This window comes from Vipera ursinii (genome assembly GCF_947247035.1).
Source record: "Vipera ursinii genome assembly, chromosome: 9".
Classification (NCBI taxonomy): domain Eukaryota; kingdom Metazoa; phylum Chordata; class Lepidosauria; order Squamata; family Viperidae; genus Vipera; species Vipera ursinii.
In genome coordinates, this window is record NC_139523.1 from 22,521,672 (window position 1) to 22,547,380 (window position 25,709).

Consider the following 25,709-nt stretch of genomic DNA (forward strand, 5'->3'; position numbering starts at 1 on the left):
GAAGTCCACCCATCTTCAAGTCCCCAAAGTTGAGAATCACTGACTTGATTCCTTCATAGGATTAAGCCAAGATCTGCTTGTTTGGGATATTGTTGACCACGCCATCCTGGTTTGGCTCAAAAACTTCCCCCCCCAGCTAAGCCATAGTGTTCTTTATCTTTGTCTCGTGTGAACCATCCCATCATGGCTTACCATTGCCATCAGGGCTTATTCAACAAAGAGTGCTTTAGCACCCCTGTTTCTTCTCTCTTGCGGCCAGGCCTCCCCTTTTTCTCCGAGGAGCCCCAAGATCTGGAGATCACGGCCGACACCCCGTTCAACCTCAGCTGTGGAGCGCGCGGACCTCCCGAGCCTGTCTTGGTGATCTGGTTGCAGGACAGCGCTCCCCTTAACTCGCTGGCGGATCCCCTGGCCCAGACCCCCTCCGTCTTGGGGGTGAGAGGTGAGTCAGTTCACGCCATGCCCGGTTTTTCTGCGGCCAAAGTGACCCCTTTCAAAAGGCAGCAGCTGCCAGGCTGGGGGTTAAGATTTCACCCAGGACAGCTGAGATGACATCCCTGCTCAACCACAGCTTGTTACAAGGCGGGTTTCGGAGTGTGTGATAGATTACGACTGTAGCTTCAAGGTGGGGATTTGAATAGAGACAAATGGCTCCTTAACAATTCCTCTGAAGTCCCTTCCCCTTCCTTCCTTCTTTCCTTCCTCCTCTGCTCTCTTCCTCCCTCCCCTCTTCCCTTCTTCCTTCCTTCCTTCCTTCCTCCCTCCCTTTCTCCCTCCCTCCCCTTCTCTTCTCCTTCTTTCTTTCCTTCCTTCCTTCCTTCCTTCCTTCCTCCTCTCCTCCCTTTCTCCCTTCTCCTTCCTTCCTTCCTCCCTTTCTCCCTCCCCCCTCTCTTCTCCTTCCTTCCTTCCTTCCTTCCTTCCTTCCTTCCTTCCTTCCTTCCTTCCTTCCTTCCTTCCTTCCTTCCTCCCTTTCTCCCTTCTCCTTCCTTCCTTCCTTCCTCTCTTTCTCCCTCCCTCCCTTCTCTTCTCCTTTCTTCCTCCCTCCCTCCCTCCCTCCCTCCCTCTCTGCCCTTGTCCTTCCTCCCTCCTTCTCTCCATCCCTCCCTCCCCCTTCCCTTCCCTTTCCCTTACCCACCTACCTACACCTCTGCAGATGAACAGGAAGCTTGGCAGGCCACAAAGACAAACCAAGAATATACAGTCTCTTTCTGACTGGTTCCCCTAACCATGGTTTTAAACAGTCGCGACACAGGACAGCGTGTGAATCCCACTGCCCCCTTGAGTGCCCTGGCTTCGAATCCCTCCCTAACCTGGCTGAGTTCCCGGGCACCCAGAGACGTTGACGCCTCCCACCCACCCCAAACGTGGCTGCGTGGTTTGGGGCTTTTGTGTGTTGTCTGAACACCGTCAATGGCCGTTTCGTGTCTTCAGCAAACAGGATGAATCCCCTGGTGGTGGGCCACTTTGCTCAATAGCCCATTCTTTGCGGGTTTCATTTCATTTTGCTCCAGACTCCAGGCTTGAAAATAGCTGTGGGGCTGAAAGGAAGAGGAATGAGGGTTCCAAAGGGCGCCTTTTTCATAGCCCCTCACCCCCGGGCTCACAGCTTTCAGCGTCTGCTTTTTTTTTTCCTTTTTTCCCTTTTTCATATCTGGCCAGCGAAGCCGTAAAAAGTAGCCTTTTCTTTGGCGCCCGGTTGCGTTGGCTGCAAAGAGGGGGACTCGGGTTTCCCACCAGCGAGAGGAGGCAGCAGAAAGGGGTCTCGGCAGTGCGTGCGAGACCCCCTTCCTCCCTCTGCCATTCAGCCTCGTCCAGGGGCCCCGGTCGCCCGTCCTTGTTCATTGTCTTCTCCCGTCCTCTCCTCTGAATATCTGGCTTGTCCCCAACTTGCGAGCTCCTTTGTCGTCTTTTCTATGGAAGGGGGGGGGGACAATTCCCCATGGCTCAGCCAGGGAGGGGTTCGCTCCAAGCGTGGGAACAGGCTGGGCCAAGGTTACCAAAGACGGTTTGGGCAATTGGCAGGCAGAGAAGCCGGGTTTATCGGCCTGCCCTGGGTGAAAGAGATGGGAAGCGAAAGAACAACAACGGTGCGATAGGCCCAGCTGCCTTGGACCCCCCCATATGTCCCCCCCACACACACACACTCCTGTTCGACTGAGTTCCATAACTGTGCAGGGGAGCCAAGTGCAGGAGGAAGGATTTATCGCAATTGGGGGGAGGGGGCTGAGAAATCTCCCCGGATTCCAGGAAGGCTGGCTGGTGCCTGGAATCACCCACTGCCAAGGCAGGAGAAGGGTGCCTGCCATCTTTGCTATGAGCTGTCACTTGGCATCTGGCCTTACCCTTCCTCTTCCCAAGAGCTGGCAGGATGTCACTGCAGCTGGTTCTCATCGACTGATTGATTGATTGATTGATTGATTGATTGATCAGGAATTTTATTCCACCTTTATCGCTCTGGGAGGTGAACATACCTAATACTTCTTCCTCATCCTATTTTCCCCACAAAAACAACCCTGTGAACTTGGTTGGGCTGTCTGGCCCCAAATCACCCAGTTGCTTTCATGCCTAAGGCTGGACTAGAACTCACCGTCTCCTGGTGATTGGCCCAAAGTCACCCAGTTGCTTTCATGCCTAAGGCTGGACTAGAACTCAGTCTCCTGGTGATTGGCCCAAAGTCACCCAGTTGCTTTCATGCCTAAGGCTGGACTAGAACTCACAGTCTCCTGGTGATTGGCCCAAAGTCACCCAGTTGCTTTCATGCCTAAGGCTGGACTAGAACTCACGGTCTCCTGGTGATTGGCCTAAAGTCACCCAACTGGTATTGATGCCTAAGGCAGGTCTAGAACTCACAGTCTCCTGGTGATTGGTTCAGAGTCACCCAGCCAGCTTTTCTGCCTAAGGCAGGACTAGAACTCACCGTCTCCTGGTTTCTAAGCCAGTGTCATCACCACTACACCAAACTGTCACTACACCACCACAAGACCATTCCCCCCCCCAAAGCCAGGTATTTCCATATTCTATTTATCAATTCCATGAATGTTTAAGGACTTAGCTGGAGTTTTCATGAATTGCCCTGGGTCTCACCTGGATTATTTGTGCCAGCGGGAGGCAGCCCGACTTCATGGAGTCAACATACTTGGCTACCATTCCGCTGGGCTAAAAGGCCCCATCTTTCTTAGACCACTCTACCTTCTCCCAACTCCTGATCCACCTCTGTCTTTCGATAGAAGAGCATATTTGTAGCTCAGGGATGAACTGTGGGGTCCCTGGTGCTCTCTGTGCTTGGTGCTTTTTTTGCAGACGTTTTGTGACCCAACTGGGTAACATCATCAGTGCTAGAAGGGAGTGGGGTTTGCAGAGGAGGAGGAGGACCATGGAGTCCTCCTGGCTGCTTTCTGAGCATGGTGGTTTTCTTGCAGAAGTTTTATGACCCAACTAGATAACCTCATGAGTGCTATTAGGGAGTGGGATTCAATTTCTGTTTACAAACCCTTATTGGTACTGATGACGTTACCTAGTTTGGTAATGAAACATCTGCAAGAAAACCACCATGATCAGAGAGCGCTAAGGACTTATTTTTTATTTTTTATTTTAATCCCATTTGTATCCCGCCCTTCTCCGAAGACTCAGGGCGGCTTACAAGCTTAGCAGTAGCCTTCATTCTATGTATATGCCTGCTTATTAGGGCTTTCACACACACCCCTAAGCGGCATTATTACAAAGTCAGCTTAATTGCCCCCAACAATCTGGGTCCTCACTTTACCTACCTGGGAAGGATGGAAGGCTGAGTCAACCTTGAGCCTGGTGGGACTCGAACCTGCACTCATTGCAGGCAGCTGGTGTAACTTAAGGAGGCATCAGCCCACTGCTCCACCAAGGCACTTCACCTGGTTCTGCTGGCCTCCTTTCCTTGTCCAGAGGTTAAATGACCAAGTCCCTTTTTCTCCCCTCCCCCCAGCCCCCCAATTTCCCAGCCGGTGCCCTTTGCCTTGAAAACAAGTTGCTAACCCAACTAATGTTGGCTACTGTGAGTTCTTGGTTTCGAACACAACTACCACCCTGTCCTGATGACTGGGCAATTGTAGGGAGCTCCAAGCAGATGCCTGGAGAACAGGAAACAGCCCTGGAGGATGGTTGCGGTTGGGGAACGGTCCTGATTTCCCTGGGCCCTCTTTGTCGTCCCTAAATGGTCTTTGTAGTCGTAAGAAGCCTTGTCAAACCACAGCGTTGAGTGTTTAGGCTCCAGACAAAGCCCGATTGACCCTAATAGGGTTGCGTGCCTTGGACTCAGCAATTACTACTCTGACTTAGTAATTTCAGTCCGCGGCTGAGCGGGTCGAGTCTACAATACTGCTGTGTCCCTTCTGAGTAACAAGAAAAATGCCAAATCTCTTTCAAATGAAATTCCACCGTTGGGAATTTCGTGACTCTGGGCCGTGATGTTTTCTTGGAAATTCAGCAACAAGAGATGATTTGCCTGACATTTTCTCCCAAAATGCTTTTTGCAACTCAGTCAAGAAGTCGACCTTGTGAAGGTTCCAGGAATGTTACCATATTGTTGTGAGGAAGTATTGCGCAACCTTAGCAACTTTCAGATGTGTGGACTTCAACTCCCAGAATCCCCCAGCCAGCTTGGCTGGCTGAGAGATTCTGGGAGCTGAAGCCCACTCATGTAAAAGTTAAATGGCGGCTGGAGAATTCTGGGAGTTGAAGTCCACTCACCTTCAAGTTTTAGGATGACTGAGGAATTCTGGGCGCCGAAGCCCACTCATGTTAAAGTTACATGGTGGCTGGGGATTCTGGGAGTTGAAGTCCACTCGTAAGTCCCTTTTTTCCCCCATGCTGTTGTAAACGCATGGTTGTAAGTTGAGGATGTCTTGTACATTCCAACACAGATGCACCTGTGCACAGACACACATCGACACAAACATACAGAGATGGGCGCCTGAATGTTCTTTAAAGCAGAAGCAGAAGAGGAGAGATCCACCCTGGTTGTAAAAATGCCTCTCCCTCATGCAGTCAGACAGGTTTTTGAAAGGGCTTTTGAAACTCTGGGATGAGTAGAAGATAAATGAAATTCCCTGAGATAAATCTTCCCAACCTTGTCAGACTAGTTGGGCCGGAGGGCAACCGGGGGACAAAGCGAGACAGGTTCTGCTTATGCCAGGAGAAAAAACAAACGCAGCAATTTGGCTGAAGTAAATTCAGCTTACTCGCAGCAGGCCCTGCCCGTGACCACCCAGATGGTCTTTCTAGTGTTCCCCTTTCCCTCATTTTCTGCCCCTTCCCCAGGGCCGAGCTCAGCCAGGCTTCTTTGTCTGGCAAAGTGGGGGCTGAAGACAGCACAACAGAGCTAAAAGGGACCTTGGAGGTCTTCTAGTCCAACCCCCTGCTCAGGCAGGAGATCCTCTACCATTTCAAACAAATGGCTATCCGATCTCTTCTTAAAAACTTCCAGCGTTGGCGCATTTACAACTTCTGGAGGGAAGCTGTTCCACTAGTTAATTGTTCTCGCTGTTAAGGAAGTTTCTCCTTAATTCCAGGTTGCTTCTCCCCTTGATTAGATTCCATCCGTTGCTTCTTCTCCTGCCTTCAGGGGCTTTGGAGAATAGGTTGACACCCCCCCCCCCAAGCAATGTTTAATTAAGATCCCATGTTGTTGCACTGCCTGCAGGCAAGCGTGGATGGTGGGTATCTGCCTGGCTCTGCTCCACAACTCTGCGTTCCTTCGGCAACTCGTCCTGTCCAATAAACTAATCTTCGTTCCGTTTGGTGCTGAGTCAAAGACAGAGAATGTTGGTCCGGAGGTGACAGGCTGGTGATTCAAGCCTTGGAATCAAAGCCCGTAGGAATACCAGGAAGGAGGGGTGTGTCAGGGTGGGGTGGGGGTGGGGGCAACCTGGCCTCTTCCAAACGAGGCTTAAAGCACAGCATAAGGAGGTGAATGACGAGTGCCATACTTCTGGTCCTGCCTTTGCTTTAAAATTGATTAAGGTGTGTGTGTGTGTGTGTGTGTGTGTGTTTCTGTGTGTGGCTCCTGAGTGGAGATTTATGGGGGTTGAATTCCGGCCATCTGGCGGGCTCCAGCTTGGAGAAGGCTGGTCTTCAGGATGGGTGGAGGGATAGCAGGCAGAAGGAGCTACCATCTTGGACCATCCGTTGGTTCAGATGCTTTGGAGAATAGCTTGACTCCCTCTTCTTTGGGGCAGCCCCTGAGATATTGGAACTCTGCTATCATGTCACCCCTCACCCTTCTCTTCATTAGACTAGTCCAGGGGTAGGCAACCCTGGCTCTTTTATGACTCGTGGACTTCAACTCCCAGAATTCCTGAGCCAGCCTTGCTGGCTCAGGAATTCTGGGAGTTGAAGTCCACGAGTCATAAAAGAGCCAAGGTTGCCTACCCCTGGACTAGACATACCCAATTCCAGCAACCGTTCTTCCTATGTTTTAGCCTCCAGTTCCCTAATCATCTTTGTTGCTCTTCTCTGCACTCTTTCTGGAATCTCAACATCTTTTTTACATTGTGGTGACCAAAACTGGATGCCGTATTCCAAAGTGTGGCCTTACCAAGGCATTGTAAAGCGGCATTAACACTTCACGTGATCTTGATTCTATTCCTCTGTTAATGCAGCCTAGGACTGTATTGGCTTTTTTGGCTGTTGCCTCACACAGCTGGCTCATGTTTAAGTGATGGTCCACTAGCCTTCCAAGATCCTTCTTGCAGTTACTGCTATTGACCCAGATTTCACCTAATTTGTATCTGTACATTTGGCTTTTCTTGCCTATACTACTCCCATAAGTAGTGGGACAAAGAACTGGAAACGGACAGGATTAAAAAAAAGAATAAAAAATAAACATTTTTGAATCTCCTGTATACAGTAGAATAGAATAGAGCTGGAAGGGACCTCGGAGGTCTTCTAGTCCAGCCCCCTGCTCAAGCAGGAGAACCTATACCATCTCAGACAAGTGACTGTCTAGCCTCTTCTTAAAAAGCTCCAGTGATCGAGCACCCACTACTATTTCTGGGGGCAGGTTGTTCCACTGGTTAATTGTTCCAACTCTCAGAAAATTTCTCTTTTAGTTCCAGGTTGCTTCTCTCCTTGATTAGTTCCCATCTGTTGCTTCTTGTCCTGCCTTCAGGGGCTTTGGAGAATAGCGTGACCCCCTCTTCTTTGTGCCAGCCCCTCAAATACTGGAACACTGCTATCGTGTCTCCCCATTTCTTCTCTTCTTCAGACTAGCTAGCCAAACCCAAGTCCTGCAGCTGTTCTTCATATGTTTTACTCTCCAGGCCTTTGATCATCTTAGTTGCTCTTCTCTGAACATCTGGACATCTGTTTCTGCCAGCTGCTGGGAATATTTCCCCGTTGCTGACTCATTCTTTGCAGAAATGATGTGGTCAGAAAGCGGTATAACCCACGGTGGATGGACTAGACATGTTAATCCGACGAGTCCCTTCCTGTTTTCAGCACTTGTGGCATTTGGTTCTCTCCCAGCGCGCATGGCACACAAATGTGCCCCCTGCCTTGTTTCCTCTCTGCCTGCTGTTTGTCCAGGTGGCTGCCAGCGCCCACTGGTTTGACCCAGCCCTTGCAGGAACGGTACGATCAGGACAAGGAACATCCATTGTGATGCTGCTTATTGTTCAATCTGGGCTAGATTCCAACACACACCACAGTGCATTCAAGGACTTGGCTGCTGTGGGGAAACCTAAACCCGGGGTGTCCAACCTTGGCAAGTTTAAAACTTGTGGACCTCAACTCCCAGAATTCCCCAGCCAGCTGTTAAGTGAATTGCTACAGTTGTTAATAACACAGCCGTTGTAGAAGAGGATCAGGCTAAGCCCGAGGGAGGGGTGTGTGTCAAACACATCATCAGTCACGAGTTCCTTCACGCCCACATGAGATCTAAGTCCAGCCCACCTTGAATTCCATTGACTCTTATCTACCGCCAATTTGCTTGGGCCGTTAGTAGGTCAGATTCTTGTAGAGAACTTAAGCTTGCAATAAATCTTTACGCTCATTCGAACTGCCTGGATTTTTTGATTTTCCTGGGGCTTGATAGTTGTTAAGTGAATCTGGCTTTCCCCCCCCTCCCCCCATTGACTTTGCTTGTCAGATGGTTGCAAAAGGGGATCACGTGACCCACCCACCCCCAGGACATTGCAACCGTCATAAATATGAGCCAGTTGCCAAGCGTCTGAATTTTGAACACATGACCACGGGGATGCTGCAATGGTTGGCAGTGTGCAAATTGGTCATAAGTCACTTTTTTCAGTGCCTTTGTAAGTTCAGTCACTAAAGGAATGGTTGTAAGTCAAGGACTTTCTGTATTTAGCCAAAGAGGCAATTCCCATCAAAACGCTGAACTGGGTTGCATCATCCAGGACATGTACATTTTGATTTTTTTGATCCCATCTGCGTTCTGACACACATGTGTCTCCTGTTTCATATTAAAGGAAGAGCTGCCTCAAGGGAATTCTGGGGATTATTCTCAGATATTTTTCTCAAATATCCAGCGTGCTCGTTTCTCTGCAGATGGAGCTCTGTCTTTGCATCCTCACCAAGGGTTCCCATGCAGGGGAAATAAACAGTGTTTAGTGAATGCCTATCAATCTCCCTCTTGACTTCGTAAGGTTTCAGTCAAATTAGCGTCTTTGCTTTGCAGAGTTCACTTGGTTTAACCATCATTTCCTGTCTGGGGAAAGAACTTTTAAATTTTATTTATTTAGCCTATGGCAAGAGGTTTCCAAGTTTACTTCTATCACCCCAGCTTTTCTCCCAAAGAGATCAGCCCAGACCACCAGCGCAAAAAGAGGTAGGATTCGAACCAGGAATCCCTTCTTCCAATTCTTTGTGGTCAAAAATCTGTTTATTCTTTATACTTTGCCCCTCGGCAACTCTTCCAAAACAGCTGAAGAAAGGAAAGAGGAATTACTTAGATTCTCCAACAATAACACCACCGAGTATCACTCAGGAAATAAAACAAAACTCAGGGCCAAAGAAGCAAGCTTAAAATGCAGAGTTCCCAAGCATCAAAGTCTGAGGCAGCCCCAGATTCAAATTTTGCTCGCTGTCTAAGATAGTCACTGTGGGCATCAGACTTCCCAAAGACGCCTTTCTGGGCATCCACTAAGCCAGTGCTTCTCAGCCTTGACAGCTTTAAAATGGGTGGACTTCAGCTCCCAGAATTCCCCAGCCAGCATGCATGGACTTCAAGCTGAGTGACTTTGGCCCAATCACCAGGTGACGGTGAGTTCTAGTCCTGCCTTAGGCAAGAAAGCTGTCTGGATGACATTGAGTAATCACCAGGTGACGGTGAGTTCTAGTCCTGCCTTAGGCAAGAAAGCTGGCTGGATGATGTTGAGTAATTACCAGGTAACGGTGAGTTCTAGTCCTGCCTTAGGCAAGAAAGCTGGCTGGATGACGTTGGGCAATCGCCAGGTGACGGTGAGTTCCAGTCCCTCTGTCTCAGCGCAACCCACCTCACAGGGTTGTTGTTGTGGGGAAAATAAGTGTAGGAAGACATTCGGTATGTGTGCCACCTTGTGTTATTGACAAATGCTAAAGCTGGGCTATAAAGCATTACTCTTAAGGCATTAAAGCTGGTCCCAATTAGTTCATCTTTTCTCTCGACGTTTGTTGCTTCCTTTTAGGGCTGAATCACAGTGCCTCCTTCTCGTGCGAAGCCCACAATGCCAAAGGAGTCAGCACGTCCCGAACCGCAGTCGTAAAAGGTGAGCAAAAGGACTATGTAAATCCGTCTCGGAGAGCCCGGGCGCAAATGGTCGGCGTAAACGGGGTGTGTGGGACCTGCCCAGTATAGTTAAAGATGCCGTTCAAGGTGCATGTTTTTAAAAACACTTCAATTCGCTATATTTGGGGTGGCATCAATGGCGACGACAATCCCCTTCCGACATGCTTTATTTCCGCAGATACAAGAATACCGACAGTCCTCAACTTACAGCTTGGATGCAAGAACGGGCCTCTCTACTCCAGGGGCTTCCAACCGCGGCCACTTGAGGACTTGTGGACTCCATTACTGGGCTGGGGAATTCTGGGAGTTGAAGTCCACAAGTCCTCAAGTGGCCAAGGTTGCATGCAGGCTGAAGCGGGCTGAAGTGGTTATCCATCAAGTTTCTGACTGCCCTAATAAGTGGAAGTCTGGAGCGAAACCTGCTGTTTTTGTAGCATCGGCGTTCTCTTGTCTCGATCGGCAGGGGAATATTGCTAATTATTTTCTCGCCATAGTGTTACCTGGACAGCCACGTGGCTTATCCGCTGCCCATCGCACTGCCCACAGCTTGGATGTGACGTGGGAGCCCGGCTTTAGCGGCGCTTATGAGCAGGAGTTCTGCACCATCCAGGTATAACTCCACAGCCCGCCGGCGGAGAAGCCAACAATGTACAAAAAAGGGGGTTTAAGGTAGAATTGATCCCCGTTCTGTTCCGTTCAGAAATAGAAACGGGTTCCAGTTTAAGACAGTTCATTTAGTGAGTGTTTGAAATTACAGTGGCTCTGAGACAAGTGACTTACGACATTCTCCACACTTAGGATGATTGTGGTCACGTGATCCAAATTTGGACGTTTGACAACTGACTCATATTTATGACGGTCGCAGTGTCTTAAGTGTCATAGACCAGTGGAACCACTTGCCTCCAGAAGTTTTGAATTGCTCCAACACTGGAAGTTTTTAAGATGGTATAGGTTTTCCTGCCTGAGCAAGGGGTTGGGCTAGATGGCCTCCAAGGTCCCTTCCCACTCTGTCATTCCATAACCCCAGTTCAATTAATCAGTGGGACTGCCTCCAAATGTTGTGGGTCCTCCATCCCTGAGGATTTTTAAGAAGAGACTGGACAACCATTGGTCTGAAATGGTGTAGGTTTTCCTGCCTGAGCAGGGGGTTGGACTAGATGGCCTCCAGGGTCCCTTCCAACTCTGGTATTGCATTGTATTGTCTTGTCCCAGGGTCATGTGATCCCGTTTTGCAGACCTTCTGACAAGCAAAGTCAATTGGGGGGGGGTCAGATTCACTTAACAACCAGCTCACTAACTTAACAACTGCGGTGATCCCCTTAACAACCGCGACAAGAAAGTTCGTAAAATGGGGCAAAACTCACAACAACCGTCTTGCTTAAGGACAGAAGATTTTGGCTCAATTGTGGTGGTAAGAAAAGGACTACCTGTATTCGATCGCCCTTTCAGCATTGCCGAGGAGACTGGTTTTATTTTTAGAAGTGATTTCCTGCCAAAATCTGCTTCCTCCGGACGTCGGTTTACTCATCCCACGATGACGCCCCCCACCCTGCCAAGCCCGGTCAGCCTCGCCAGCTGAATGAAATGCGACAGACCCCCCCCCCAACCTCAAGGATGGGGAACTGAAATTCATGAGAAAGAGCTTTCAAGAGCCAAGAATGAAAACGGATAGTTAAAAGGGGGTATTTCCAATGTGGGGTCATTCACACAGAAGTGGAAGCTTCCCTACTGGAAGTGGTTCTCGGAAGAAAGGCAATCTCAGCAGAAAAAAAAGAGGAATATGGACAAAAAAAACAAATCTCACCCCCGCAAAATGTGAGGCAGGGCTCAGCGATCTTCACGGCAACCTCTCCTCCTTCAGTGGATTCCCACATTCCGAAGCAACGGATGGGAACTGACCAAAGAGAGAAGCAACCTGGAACTAAGGAGAAACTTCCTGACAGTTGGAACAATTAACCAGTGGAACGACCTGCCTCCAGAGGCGGTGAATGCTCCAACAGTGGACGTTTTTAAGAAGAGACTGGACAGCCATTTGTCTGAAATGGTATAGGGTTTCCTGCCTGAGCAGGGGGTTGGACTAGATGACCTCCAAGGTCCCTTCCAACATCATCATCATCATCATCATCATCATCATCATCATCATTATTATTATTATTATTATTATTATTATTATTATTATTATTATTATTATTATTATTATTATTAAATCTAGGCGAAAACCAGGGATTTGCAGAGACCTGCCGTTTGGCATTTTTTCCCCCAAAAGTCAGACTGAACGTAAGGAGCCCTGTTTTCCACTTTAAAATGAAGAAAAATTTCTGTCCAGCACCTTAAGTCGTGTCACTGTTATACCTCAAAAACTGGTCCCCAATTTTGAAAAAGCAAAATGGATTGCTTAGTTCCAAAGAAACAGGGAATCTGGGGGGAGCCGGGGGGGAATCAAATCCTTTTCTTGTTTTGCTTATTGGAACGCACTGATTTGCTTCAAGCGTTTAAAGGATAAAGAAGAACAAAATAGAAATAAAAGGAGGAAAAGAGAGGAGTAGATGAAGACTAAAACATCATAAATGCGGCTAATTCTCAACTTGCAACCCCAAAGTAGGACCAGAATTTCTGCTCCTAAACAAGTTGGTTGTTAAGTGAATCACAGAGTGGTCATTAAGCGAATCTGGCTTCCCTCACGGACTTTGCTCGTGGAAAACCAGCTGAGAAGGTCGCCAAAGGGGGTCATGTGACCCTCAGACACTGCAACTGTCATACGTGCATGCCAGTTGCTAAGCACATGTGACTGTGGAGATGCTGCAACGGTCATAAGCGCGAGGACCCCTTCTTCCAGAGGCGTTATAACTTCAAACGGTCACTGAATGCATGACTAGCTGTAAAGGATCTGGAATACTTTTTTAAAAATCCATTATTTCCTCATCATAATGTTGAATAGATTGCCATTTTCACTGAGTTAAACTCGACTGGGCCATAGGACTCTGTCTTCCTTTCTCCCACTCAAAACCATCTCCCTGCTGTTTGGGGCACACCATCAACCCCACAATCAGGGTTTAATCCAGGGCGAGAGTTGTTCCTCGCATCTTCTTTGTCTTGGGTCCCTCCTCACCTGCTTCTCCTCCTCCTCCTCCTTCCAGGCTGTGCGCTCCGATGAAGACCTCAGCACCGTTGCCGACGAGCTGTATAACCGCAAGATCCGTGTCCCGCCTTTCAGCCACACGCTGAGTGGCCTGACAGCCTTCACCACCTACCACGTGCGCGTGGCCTGCCACTGCACGGAGGGCCACTCGCCCTGGACTCACTGGGTGCCCATGGACACCTTGGAAGGGGGTAAGATGGGGGGAAACAGGGGGACTGAGAGGTCAAGAGCCTGACCCTTTTACCCTCACCCTAACCTGGAATGGTCACTAAGTGAGCAGCCATAAACTGAAGTCTACCCTGTTGCCAGAAATGGCCTCTTACTCCTTGCGTTGAGGACTCAAGTTACAACTATTTTATTTTATTTTATTTTTTTATCATTTTATTTCAAGAGACTACCAGACAATCACCTGTCTGAGATGGTATAGGTCAGGGGTAGGCAACCTTGGCTCTTTGATGACTCATGGACTTCAACTCCCAGAATTCCTGAATCAGAGATGCTGATTCAGGAATTCCGGGAGTTGAAGTCCATGAGTCATCAAAGAGCCGAGGTTGCCTACCCCTGGTATAGGTTCTCCTGCTTGAGCAGGGGGTTGGACTAGAAGACCTCCAAGGTCCCTTCCAGCTCTATTCTATTCTGTTCTGTTCTGTTCCGTTCCGTTCTGTTCTATTCTATTATTTCCTTTTATTTTATTTACTTGATTTTTATAGCCCCGATGTCAGCAAATGACTCTGGGGATCTCACAGTTCAAAACATATATATTATAATTAAAATTTAAAAAACATGTTAAAGCAATAAAAAACAGTAAAAAAGCATTAGATCAGTAAAAAAAACATCGGCACGGCATGGCGTAGCACAGAACAGAACAGAAAAAACGGAATGGAGTGAAGTGGGGAAGAGAACAGAACAGAACAGAATAGAATTCTTTATTGGCAAAATGTGATTGGACACACAAGGAATTTGTCTCCGGTGCAGAAGCTCTCAAGTTTACGCACAAACAACAACAACAACGTGATAGGTCATAAATTGTAAGATATAATCATTAATCAGAAGATATAAACCACAAGTCTCAAATCATACGACACTAGGAGGAGACAGAGGAGGAGATGAGGAAAGATGCTAATAGCAAGACAGCCTACAAAATGGGGACTTAGACCTCAGAGAGCGCTGTGGGAATCAAGGGTTCCGCAGAGCAATGGTGGCTTGCAACGGCGAACGGGAAGCGCATGCAGGCCTCCTGCCACGGTGCACACGTGGCTTCTCTCTCCCGCAGTGCCTGCAGCCGCCCCGGAGGACATTGTGGCTATTCAGAATGGCAGCTGCACCATCATCCAGTGGAGAGAGCCACGGGGCAACATCAATGGGATCCTTCAGGGGTACAAGCTGATTTGTCAAAACGGGGAGTCGCCCGAGGTGAGTAAGCTGTACCTGCAGGCCTCCTGGCTCCCGAGCCCTGTTCCAATCCCCCAGCTGAAAGTTTCCAGATCATCTCCCACTTACGACCATTTGCTTAGCGACCGTTCAAAAGTTAGCGCACCCCTGAAAAAGGGACTTACGGCTGGTCCTTGGACTTCTGACCGTCGCCGCATCTCCACGGTCCCATGATCAAAGTTCAGGTGCTTGGCAATTGGCATCTACAGGCAGCCCTCAACTTGCAGCCACAATTGAACCCAAAGCGTATGTGGCCAGTATGGTTAAGTGTGAATTTTGCCCCTGTTTTACGACCTTTCTTCCCACAGTCGTTAAGCGAAACACTGCAGTTAAGCTAGTGAGATGGTTGTTAAGTAAATCTGGCTTCCCCGCTGACTTTGATGGTCACAAGGTCGCAAGAAGGGGTCACGGGACCCGGGGACACGGCATCCGTCGTAAATATGAGTCAGTTGCGCTTGGCCTGAATTTTGATCATGTGACCCTGGGGATGCTGCCACGGTCGTAAGTGTGAAAAACGCTCATAAGTGCTGTTGTAACTTTGAACAGTCACTAAACGAACCGTTGTAATTCAAGGACTATATTTACAGTGGTTGCAGCGTCCTGGGGGAGGAGTTGTCACGTGATCCCCATTTGCGACTGTCCCAACCGGCTTCTGACAAGCAAAGTCAGTGGGTGAAGCTGGATTCGCTTAACAGCGGTGCGACTCACTTAGCAAATGGCTTAACAACCATGTCAGAAAGGTTGTAAAAAATCAAGTCACTTAACAACCACCTTGCTTCTCATTGTGGTCGTACGTTGAGGACTACCTGTATCGCATAGTGTTCCCTTATTTGGGTTGGGAATCATAGAATCAGAAGGCTGGGAGGGACCTTTGGGACAGGCGAACCTCCCAAAGAGTTGCGATGCCATTTTTTAAGGAAAGAAATTCAGAGGGCAGAAGGCAAAGAAGAAGAAACAGCTCTCGGTCCTGTGTGATTTTTGCCCCGTTGGCTTGCTCAGTGGGTCCTTGGGACTCGTAACGCCTGGCTGCCCCCGGTTGCACATCCCCTGGTCAATATCTCACCGAAGACCTTGTCTGTCTCTCTCCTCCCAAGGTGATCGTGGACGTGGGACTGACCAACGAGACAGTTTTGACTCTGAACTCCACCCTACAGAACTTCACCGTACGGATTGCAGCCTACACCAGTGCTGGAGACGGACCCTGGAGCAAAGCCATCACCATCTTCCCCTTGGAACCAGGTAAGAAATGGGAGACCATGTGCCGCCTGGAGGGCTGTCACCTTGGGAGAACTTCAGGATGGTTCTGACCCGGCTCTTCATTTCTGCCCCTTTTCTTCTTGCTTGGAAACTGACAAAGTTCTAGAACATAAGCTAGTTGTCAAGTGGAGTCTCTGGTTTAAAATATAGGTCTTCTTGTTGTTGTTGTTCGCTGCAAAGTCATGTCCGACCCATCGTGACCCCATGGACAACGTTCCTCCAGGCCTTCCTGTCCTCTACCATCTTCTGGAGTCCATTTAAGCTCACGCCTACTGCCTCAGTGACTCCATCCAGCCACCTCCTTCTCTGTCGTCCCCTTCTTCTCTTGCCCTCAATCTTTCCCAGCATGAGGCTCTTCTCCAGTGAGTCCTTCCTTCTCATGAGGTGGCCAAAGTATTTGAGTTTTAGCTTCAGGATCTGGCCTTCTAAAGAGCAGTCAGGGTTGATCTCCTCTAGGACTGACCGGTTTGATCGCCTTGCAGTCCAAGGGACTCGCAGGAGTCTTCTCCAGCACCATAGTTCAAAGGCTCCCATTCTTTGGCGCTCAGCCTTTCTTATGGTCCAACTTTCACAGCCATACATTGAAGACCATAGCCTTGACTATACGCACTAATGTAGGTCTGGTAGGCCCCAAAAGATCAAAGTTTTGTTCTAATTGAGGCAATGGCGGTCTTGTCTATCGACCATCTTCATCTATCTATCATCTATCGGTGGAGTTCTTGGTTCTCTATGACCTTGGTGGTTTGCTTGCAGATGTTTTATTGCCCAAGTATCTGTCTAGCTATCTGGCTATCTAGCTATCTCCATCCATCCATCCACCCATCCCTTCATCCCCCCACTCATCCACGCATCCATGCGTCCAATCACTCATCCCTCCCTCCCTCCCTCCCTCCCTCCCTCCCTCCCTCCATATACATAGTTCTTAATGTGTGTTTTTTTTCTCTTGCAGGTGAAATACTACCAACTCCTCAGTCAGGTGAGAAGCTTTTTTCTGACTCCAAGGAACACTAAAAATGGAAAGTTGGGATAGGCAACTCCCCACAATTAGGATTACTACATCTTCCATCCATTGATGCTATGGAGTTTTGCAATGCGCGTCTAATGGTCCTACCAATGATGGTTTTTCTTCCAGAAAGTTTCAGAGGCCTAGATCATTACCTATAAAAGTTTACCCACTGACAAAGCTCTACTCACTTAACAATAGTTTCTCTTCTTCACAGTAGGACTGTCTGTCTCTGCCTTCTCCTGGCACTGGTGGTACGTGGTGATTGCAGTGGCCACTGCTGTGGCAGCCACCATCTTCATCCTCATCTTCTTGGCACGTATGAGGAAGAAGGAAACACGCTACGGGTAAGGAGAAGGTGGCCCTCAAGAAAAGCCACTCAGTGTTTAAGTCTTGATCTTGTGGTGGGACCAGTCAGGACCCCATTTCATGTTTTCTTTCTGCTCAGGGAAGCATTTGAGCCCAACATGGAACAGGGGGAGCTGGTGGTTCACTATCGGGCCCGCAAATCGTACAGCCGCCGGACCACCGAAGCTACTTGTGAGTTCCTCTTCCCCACAAATGCAATGTGTCTCAGGGCCTGACTTTACACTGAGATCCCGCAAGCGGCATTCACTTTGGGGTCCCTGGGCTTGGTGGTTTTCTTGCAGACATTTCGTGAGCAAACTAGGTAACATCATCGGTGCATAAGGAGCATTTCCATTTCCCCACAGGTTTAGCAGTTGCCGCTCATGCCCACCGAGGCAACAGCTGGTGCCAGGCTGAGCAAGACTGTGATGTAGCTGACCTCTTTAAGTCTTACGGTCCATAATCTTTCTGTACTATATAACCATCAACAGTCCATAAATGGCTAGGCAGATTCCATCAGATCAAAGGAGAAGGTTCTCGTGGTGGAATCGGGAGCGTCTGCCCGCTTATCCTTCAGAAGGAGAAGAGCAAGCCAACTTAGAGAAGAAGGTTTCCACCTATAGCCCAGTCGGGAAACCTTGATACAATTCAACCCAGATCTGGAGATGGTTTGCAGCAACAGCAGAAGTCCAGTCTTCCCCAACGCTAGCTGATATGTTGGCAGCCTCACTTCTAGCAGCTCTCCAGGACATTAAGCTGGAAAAACTGGATTATGTTGGCTTCCCAATTGAGACTTCTGTTTTGGACCTCAAGGAGGCCTAATTCTGATATTTCTCCTTGCCAATTACTGGCTGGATTTAGGGCAGGTGTATCCAACCTTGGCAACTTTAAAACCTGTGGACCTCAACTCCCAGAATTCCCCAGCCAGCATAGCTGGCTGGGGAATTCTGGGAGTTGAAGTCCACAAGTCTTAAAAGTTGCCAAGGTTGGACAGCCCTGCTTTAGACGCTACTGGAGGGATGATTTGAGCCAGGCCTTTTCTTCCTACAGTGAACAGTCTGGGTATTAGTGAAGAACTGAAGGAGAAGCTTCAGGATGTAATGATTGACCGACACAGAGTGGCCCTGGGCAAAACCCTTGGCGAAGGTACGTTCTTGGGACCAGTCTCAATTATGGCTTAATAATCGGTTCAAGGTTAGGGCAGCGCTGTACCACATAGAAAGGGGCAGAGAAATGAAATTCCATTTCATTCTGATTAAATTAGGCAGTAATTTAGGTAGCAGCTCCCAGCTAACCTAGTTGGACCTTGTTGGAGGACCTTGCGGGGTGAGGCAAAGATGGTGCCTTCCATTTGAAGCCGCCATCTTACGTCTTTTGACCTCTCCTTGTGGACGACCTGGCCTTGATAGTTAGTACCCCTGAATTGGGGAAAGTTCCTGATTGGTTAATCCAGTCTTTCTCGTTGTGTGGAAGTGTGGATTTCAAGTCCCAGAATTCCCCAGCCATCAGGCTTGTGAACTTTAAGATATGTGGACTTCAGCTCCCAGAATTCTCTCGTCAAGAAAGCTAGTGAGGTTTAGGATGGGTGGACTTCAGCTCCCAGAGTCCCCCAGCCAGCAAGGTAATTGAACTTTAAGACTTGAGGATGGCTGGGGAATTCTGGGAGCTGAAATCCACAAATCTTCCAGTTGCCAAACCCAGTTGAGAAACACTGGGTTAATTCTTAAGTTTTCTGAATTTGCATAGCCCAGGACCAGTCTGGGAGACTTCTTTTGCCTGTGATGGGAAAATAGTAACCCACCACACAACACTTGCCTAAGATTAAAGACATGTAAATTTATGAGGGGGGGGGGAAATAACCCACACATTTGCAAAATTATCCTAGCAGGAAAAGCCTCAAATTGCACCATGGAAATAATTGCGTGAATGTCTACTAGTTTATTAGGATTGCACAAGGATTCTTTTCAAGTCCCTGGAATTTCTCAGATTGTTGGCAGTCTCTTAAAATTGACTTCTTTTTCAGGCTGCTGATTGACTGGTTGTGTTTGATTTGTTTCTTTTGCTATGGTAATTGTTTTAGTCTCTGGATTAGGCTGGGATGGCTTACGTCCTGCCCTGGGCAGCAATCAGGGTGGGTTGGCCCCCTAATCCATTTTTATAGCTTAATGACCTATAAACTGGCCCCAAATGCAAAGCTTGGTTTCTAAGACAACCATAATAATCTACTACACCATTACTAAGCACTCTCCCTGGCTCTCTGGCCGTCAAAATAGAACAAGACGAAGAGCCGTTTTGCTCATTTAGGCCAGAGGCCTGGCAGACTTTCCTTCCCAGCTTCACTTAGGAAACCAAGATGTTTCTTTCAAGCACAGCTGGAATTAGTTTGGAAGCATTTCAGAAGGAGGAAAACATTTAGAGAAGCTTTCCTCAATGGATCTCCTTCCTTCCTTATTTCCTTCCTTCCTTCCCCCCTCCCTCCCCCTCTTTCCTTCCTTCCTTCCTTCCTTCCTTCCTTCCTTCCTTCCTTCCTTCCTTCCTTCCTTCCTTCCTTCCTTCCTTCTGCCCACCCTCCCTTTCCTTCTTCCCTCTCCTTCCTCCCTTCCTTTTCCTCTCCTCCCTTTCTTCCCTCTCTCCTTCCATTTCCTTCCTTCCTTCCTTCCTTCCTTCCTTCCTTCCTTCCTTCCTTCCTTCTCCTTTCCTCTCCTCCCTTCCTTCCTCCCTCCCTTCCTCCCTTCTGCCCACCCTCCCTGTCCTCCCTTCCCTTCTTCCCTCTCCTTCCTCCCTTCCTCTCTCCATTCCTCTCTTCCCTTTCCTCCCTCCCTTTCCTTCCTTCCTTCCTTCCTTCCTTTCCTTTCTACCTTCCTTCTGCCCACCCTCTTTCCTTCTTCCCTCTCCTTCCTCCATTCCTCCCTCCCTTTTCCTCTCCTCCCTTTCTTCCCTCTCCTTCCTTCCTTCCTTCCTTCCTTCCTTCCTTCCTTCCTTCCTTCCTTCCTTCCTCCCTCCCTCCCTCCCTCCCTCCTTCCCTCCCTCCCTCCATTCCTTCAGTGGTAACTTTGAACACTCACTAAACAAACAGTTGTAAGCTAAAGACTACCTGTATATAAAATTTTGTTTGCCTGTTTGTGTTCGTGTGCACCTTGTTGGCCTCTGGCGACTGAACGGTCCAGTCCCTGCAGTTTTCTTGGCGAGGTTGTCCCAAGCTCTTTGCCTTCTTCCAAAGCCGAGAGAGGAGAACCAGCCCAAAACCACTCAGTTGGCTTTGTGCCCATCTTAAAGCAGGAATAGAATCCTCTGGTTCCTTCCTTTGATGCCTTTACCCACGACAACCAACCGGCTCATATCCCAATTATAAATATAGTCGGATAAATCAGAAAGCACATTAAACCAGCTATGTGCACAGGCGCACCAACTTCTTTGCCTTGCCAATGGTTCGGTTTAATGCCAGCGACCTTTCTGGAGCTTCCATGTTCTCCAGGTTCAGCCAGAAAGACCAAATTTAAAAATAAAATTTAAAAACAAACTATAAAAGAGAATAAATAGCCGGCTTCTCAATTTTCCCTAAATGTTTTTAATTATGAGTAGCCGATCCTGGCTAGATTCATCCCACGCCTTCAAAATGGGTAACAGGAAGCCATTGTTGTAAAAATCATCTGGCTGGTTTACTACTCAGCGTAGGTGATGGTGTTTCTTGCAAGCCTGGGTGAACATCAGTCATTTTTCTGTCGAAAGACGGTTAGCATCTGGCCTGTTCTCCCTTCCTTATCTGAGCTATCCATTTTTTTTTTCTTCCGTTCAAGTAGGACAGGCTCATGATAACGTCTGGGTTGGGGGAAAATGCGTCTTCTCATTCCCGCCCAACAATAAAATGGTGTGTGGGGGTGTATTTAATCCCCGAGGAGCTTTGGATGACAGCCTTTCCCCCTGCTACGTGGCTGAATTTCATAACTTTGCTTTTCTTCCATGGAAATTCTTCGCTTCCGGCTCCTGAATCCCCAGAACTTTAAAAGAAGCCCAGCCTTCCTAAAATCAAATTAAAATCTCAGGCGAATCCAAAAACCTTACTGCGCCTGAAAGAAAACACAGCAACTGGCAATCCGATTCGGACAATCAAATACCCGACAGACGAGGAAATCAGTCTTGGGTTTCTCTGAGCCACACTCAGACTTACGGCGCGAATTAGGATCCGATTTTCCATTGCTGTGTGAGGTGGTTGTCAATGGAGTTGCTGCCAGTGGTGGGATTCAAACAGGTCAACCGCCGGTTCTCTGCGTGGATGCTGCTTCCGGATGTCCGTTCTGGGCCTGGGCAACCAAAAATTAGCTACCAGTTCCGCTGAACTGGTACTTGCTGAATCCCACCACTGGTTTTGCCCCATCTTACAAGCTTTCTGCAATGGTTGTGAGGCAAATCACCACAGTTGTTAAGTGAATCACAGAGTCGTTAAGCGAGACCAGCTTCCCCCATGGTCAGTGGGGGGAGGACGAGGAGGAGGTGGTGGAAGATGACTGTGGGGTCCTTGGTGCTCTCTGAGCTTGGCCATTTTCTGGCAGACCTTTCATGACCCAACTAGGTAACCTCATCAGTGCTAGAAGGGGAGTGGGGCTTGTGGAGAGGAGGGGGAAGCAGAGGAGGGGGGATTCTCTGATTCTTTAAGGGTCTCCTGCTTGAGCAGGGGGTTGGACTAGAAGACCTCCAAGGTCCCTTCCGGTTCTGTTATTCTGTTATAATATCCTCATTAAAAAAAAAAGACCCCATCCGTAATAACAAACCTTTTACAATTCCAGCATGGGATGATACGAGCGGCACAGAGCCGTCCTAAAGATGGCAGGGATGTCAGCCATATTGGATTTTCCTCAGAGAAGCCTCACGAAGAGCCTTTTTCTGCTTTTTTCTGTCTCGACAGGAGAATTTGGCTCGGTTATGGAGGGTCAACTCAGCCAAGATGGCGCCGTCTTTAAAGTGGCGGTCAAGACAATGAAGAGTAAGTAACCGAAAGACAAATATATATATATATATATATATATATATATATATATATATATATATATATATATATATATATATATATATATATATATCCTTTTTTCGGTGGAAGATTTAGAGCTGCCCCAACCCCAGTAAACTGAGAGAGCACAATTAATCCTGAAGGAATGGCACTCTGCATATACCCAGAGGTTCCCTTTCCTTTTCCTCAGTGTTAAGTGTCTTAAGTGTGCATATTGCGAATGCCCTCTCCTAAGAGTTGGTACATCTGGCGGGACCCAGAAGGAGGGCCTTTGCGCTGGTGGCTCCCTCCCTTTCCAACATCATCCCCTACAGAGATTAGAGTGCCCCCCCAATTTGACACTCTTTCATGACGCCCTGAAAACCTGGTTTTGCTGACAGGCCTGGGGAAACCAGGGTGGCTGGGACCCCTTCGAGTGGCTTGTTTGGTTGTTGTTGCCAATGGGGTGGGGTGGGGTTATTGTTTTTACTGTTTTTATCCTTTTTATATTGGGTAAAGATTTTTTTTAAATTTTAATTTATATTGTTATTGTAAGCTGCCCAGAGTCATTAGGGGTGAATGGTGGCCATATAATTCCTTGTCTGTCATTGAACAGCGAGTTTCTTTCCAAGAAATCCTCGAGCAAGGATTAATGCTACCAAAGCATTAATTTCTCTCTTCTCTCGGCAGTTGCCATTTGCACCCGGAGCGAGATGGAGGACTTCCTCAGTGAGGCCGTTTGCATGAAGGACTTTGACCATCCCAACGTCATGAAACTGATCGGTGAGGGACAAGGAGGTCTCTTCTTCTATGCCCGGCTTCTTACAGACATGTAGAGCATCCATGGTCTCCTCCTTCTAGCCCAGAGAGCGGTCAAGAAGGCCAGCCATAGAGAGCGGTCAAGAAGGCCAGCTATAGAGAGTGGTCAAGAAGGCCAGCCATAGAGAGCGGTCAACAAGGCCAACCATAGAGAGCAGTCAACAAGGCCAATCAGAGAGAGCGGTCAACAAGGCCAACCATAGAGAATGGTCAAGAAGGCCAATCAGAGAGAGCGGTCAACAAGGCCAACCATAGAGAGGTTAAGAAGGCCAATCATAGAGATTGGTCAACAAGGCCAACCATAGAGAGGTTAAGAAGGCCAATCAGAGAGATTGGTCAACAAGGCCAACCATAGAGAGGTTAAGAAGGCCAATCAGAGAGAGCGGTCAACAAGGCCAACCATAGAGAATGGTCAAGAAGGCCAATCAGAGAGAGCAGTCAATAAGGCCAACCATAGAGAGGTTAAGAAGGCCAATCAGAGAGAGTGGTCAACAAGGCCAACCATAGAGAGGTTAAGAAGGCCAATCAGAGAGAGCGGTCAACAAGGCCAACCATAGAGAGGTTAAGAAGGCCAATCATAGAGAGCGGTCAACAAGGCCAACCATAGAGAATGGTCAAGAAGGCCAATCAGAGAGAGCGGTCAACAAGGCCAACCATAGAGAATGGTCAAGAAGGCCAATCAGAGAGAACGGTCAACAAGGCCAACCATAGAGAGGTTAAGAAGGCCAATCATAGAGAGCGGTCAACAAGACCAACCATAGAGAGCAGTCAACAAGGCCAATCATAGAGAGCGGTCAACAAGACCAACCATAGAGAGCAGTCAACAAGGCCAATCATAGAGAGCGGTCAACAAGACCAACCATAGAGAGCGGTCAAGAAGGCCAACCATAGAGAGCGGTCAAGGCAGCCACCTTGAGCATGCCAGGTTACCTACTCCTTTCCTTATGGCCTGCCTCTTTCTCCTTCTGTGCACTTCCTCCTCTTATTAAATTCCCAGACTGAGATTGACATCCAATCGTGTGCAGATTTACAATTTCCGCCCGGGGGGGAGGGGCAGGTGGCCCCGGCCTGGAGAGACCTGCAAAGTGCACCTTTGCTCACTTCATCTGGGGCAAACTTTTTTTCAGCTGGAGCCTGGAAAAAAAAAATGATGGAAAAGAAAGGAAACTGTGCTTGGGCTTGGGGGCGGGGGGGGGGGGGAAGAGGGCTGGGGAAAGCAGAAAGGACAGATTGTCCCCTGGGGGGATGAAGCTGTGAGCGAGAGGGAACAGAGAACGTTACTTGGGAAAACAGATGTTGGCAAGATTGCCGGAGCCCTGACTGGGATGGGGCTGACAGACGGGTGGGCGGGAGCTCAGCTAATGCAACTCAGGCTAGCTTGGGGTTTGCCAGGCAGCAAAGTGGGGCCTTCTCACTCAGTTTCCTGCCCCCCCCTCCTCCCCTGTCCCTTTTTCCTGCCCTCTGGTTCCTATTAAAGAGGAACACGGTCAAAATAACATTCGGGCTTGGTAAGGCCACACTTGGAATGTGACATCCAGTTTTGGTCGCCACGATATAAAAAAGATGTCGAGGCTCTAGAACAGTGATGGCAAACCTTTTGGAGACCGAATGCCCAAACTGCAACCCAAAACCCACTTATGTATCGTCGGGTGCCGGGTGGGTGTGGCCCATTGGTTGGGCGTGGTAACGGCAGACTGGGTGGGACTAAAAAGTTCAATCAATCAATTCCAACTTTGCAAGATCTTTTTTTTTCCGGCGAGAAGTTGAAATTGATTGAACCTTTTTTTCTTTGCACACAGCGGCAGAGGCCTAAAGCGAAAAGGTTTTATAAAACCCAGCTGAAGGCCTAGGACTGGGGCGACAGCGCGTGTGCCCACAGAGAGGGCTCTGCATGCCACCTGTTGCACCCGTGCCCTAGGTTCGCCATCACAGCTCTAGAAAGAATGCAGAGAAGAGCAACGAAGATGATCCGGGGACGGGAGGCTAAAACATGCAGGAATTGGGTGTGTCTAGTTTAATGAAAAGGACTAGAGGTGACATGATAGCAGTGTTCCAAAATCTTATGGGGCTCCACAAAGAAGAGGTAAGTTTGTGAACCACAATACCTGCTCTCACACAGTATGCCAAGCACAAGTGGACAAACTGCCTCATGGTTTAGCGAAAAGAAAGCCAGTCCCGCAAAGGAAAGCCAGACTTTCTTTTGAGAAAGGAGAATACTTGTAGCTCAGGGTTGAACTGTGGGGTCCTCGATGCTCTCTGAGCTTGGCTGTTTTCTTGCAGACGTTTCACGACCCAACTAGGGAACATCATCAATGCTCAGTGAGGTTACCTCGTTTGGGTCAGGAAACATTTGCAAGAAAACAGCCAAGCTCAGAGAGCGCCAAGGACTCCGTGCCTTCTTCTGTGGTAGAGAATTCACAAATGGCCTCTCTCTCTCTCTTTCCTGAAGGCGTCTGTCTGCAGAACACGGAAAGCGAAGGCTACCCATCGCCTGTGGTGATCTTGCCGTTCATGAAACATGGAGATCTGCATAGCTTCCTGCTCTATTCCCGACTCAGAGAGAGTCCCATGGTAGGTAGCAATTATGCCGGATCCTTGATTCTTAGCCCTAAAACAGGGGACTCCATTCCGAGGGGGACTAAGTCCAAGATCAGAGCCTAGGCCTTGTTGGGAGGTCTTCTCTGATTGGGTTCTTCTTTCTTCACAGTACCTGCCCACGCAGACCCTGGTTAAGTTCATGGTGGACATTGCAAGTGGGATGGAGTACCTGAGTAGCAAGAACTTCATTCATCGCGATTTAGCGGCCCGCAACTGCATGTGAGTGTACATCTCTAGAAAGGGGGATTTAGAAGCAGAGATCAGCAATGAGGCCCCATCGGGATCCGTTTCTGCGTTCTGCATCTCGGCACCACTATCCAGATCTGGGGGAGTTCAGTGCTCAGACTTTCCCAGCCTTTGCTGAGAATTCTGG

General features: G+C 48.6%; 1 protein-coding gene across 1 annotated transcript in view; it reads left to right on the forward strand.

Moving 5' to 3' along the window:
- AXL (AXL receptor tyrosine kinase) overlaps positions 1-25,709 on the forward strand; it is a 47,802-nt gene that overhangs the window by 18,735 nt on the left and 3,358 nt on the right. The window contains exons 4-17 of the mRNA XM_083369625.1: positions 260-442; positions 9,657-9,737; positions 10,252-10,367; positions 12,895-13,087; positions 14,170-14,309; positions 15,422-15,566; positions 16,534-16,560; positions 16,805-16,934; positions 17,036-17,127; positions 17,986-18,081; positions 21,839-21,916; positions 22,610-22,702; positions 25,188-25,309; positions 25,446-25,555. Of these exons, the coding sequence (XP_083225751.1) occupies positions 260-442; positions 9,657-9,737; positions 10,252-10,367; positions 12,895-13,087; positions 14,170-14,309; positions 15,422-15,566; positions 16,534-16,560; positions 16,805-16,934; positions 17,036-17,127; positions 17,986-18,081; positions 21,839-21,916; positions 22,610-22,702; positions 25,188-25,309; positions 25,446-25,555 (1,606 nt within the window). The remainder of the gene's footprint in view (positions 1-259; positions 443-9,656; positions 9,738-10,251; positions 10,368-12,894; positions 13,088-14,169; positions 14,310-15,421; positions 15,567-16,533; positions 16,561-16,804; positions 16,935-17,035; positions 17,128-17,985; positions 18,082-21,838; positions 21,917-22,609; positions 22,703-25,187; positions 25,310-25,445; positions 25,556-25,709) is intronic.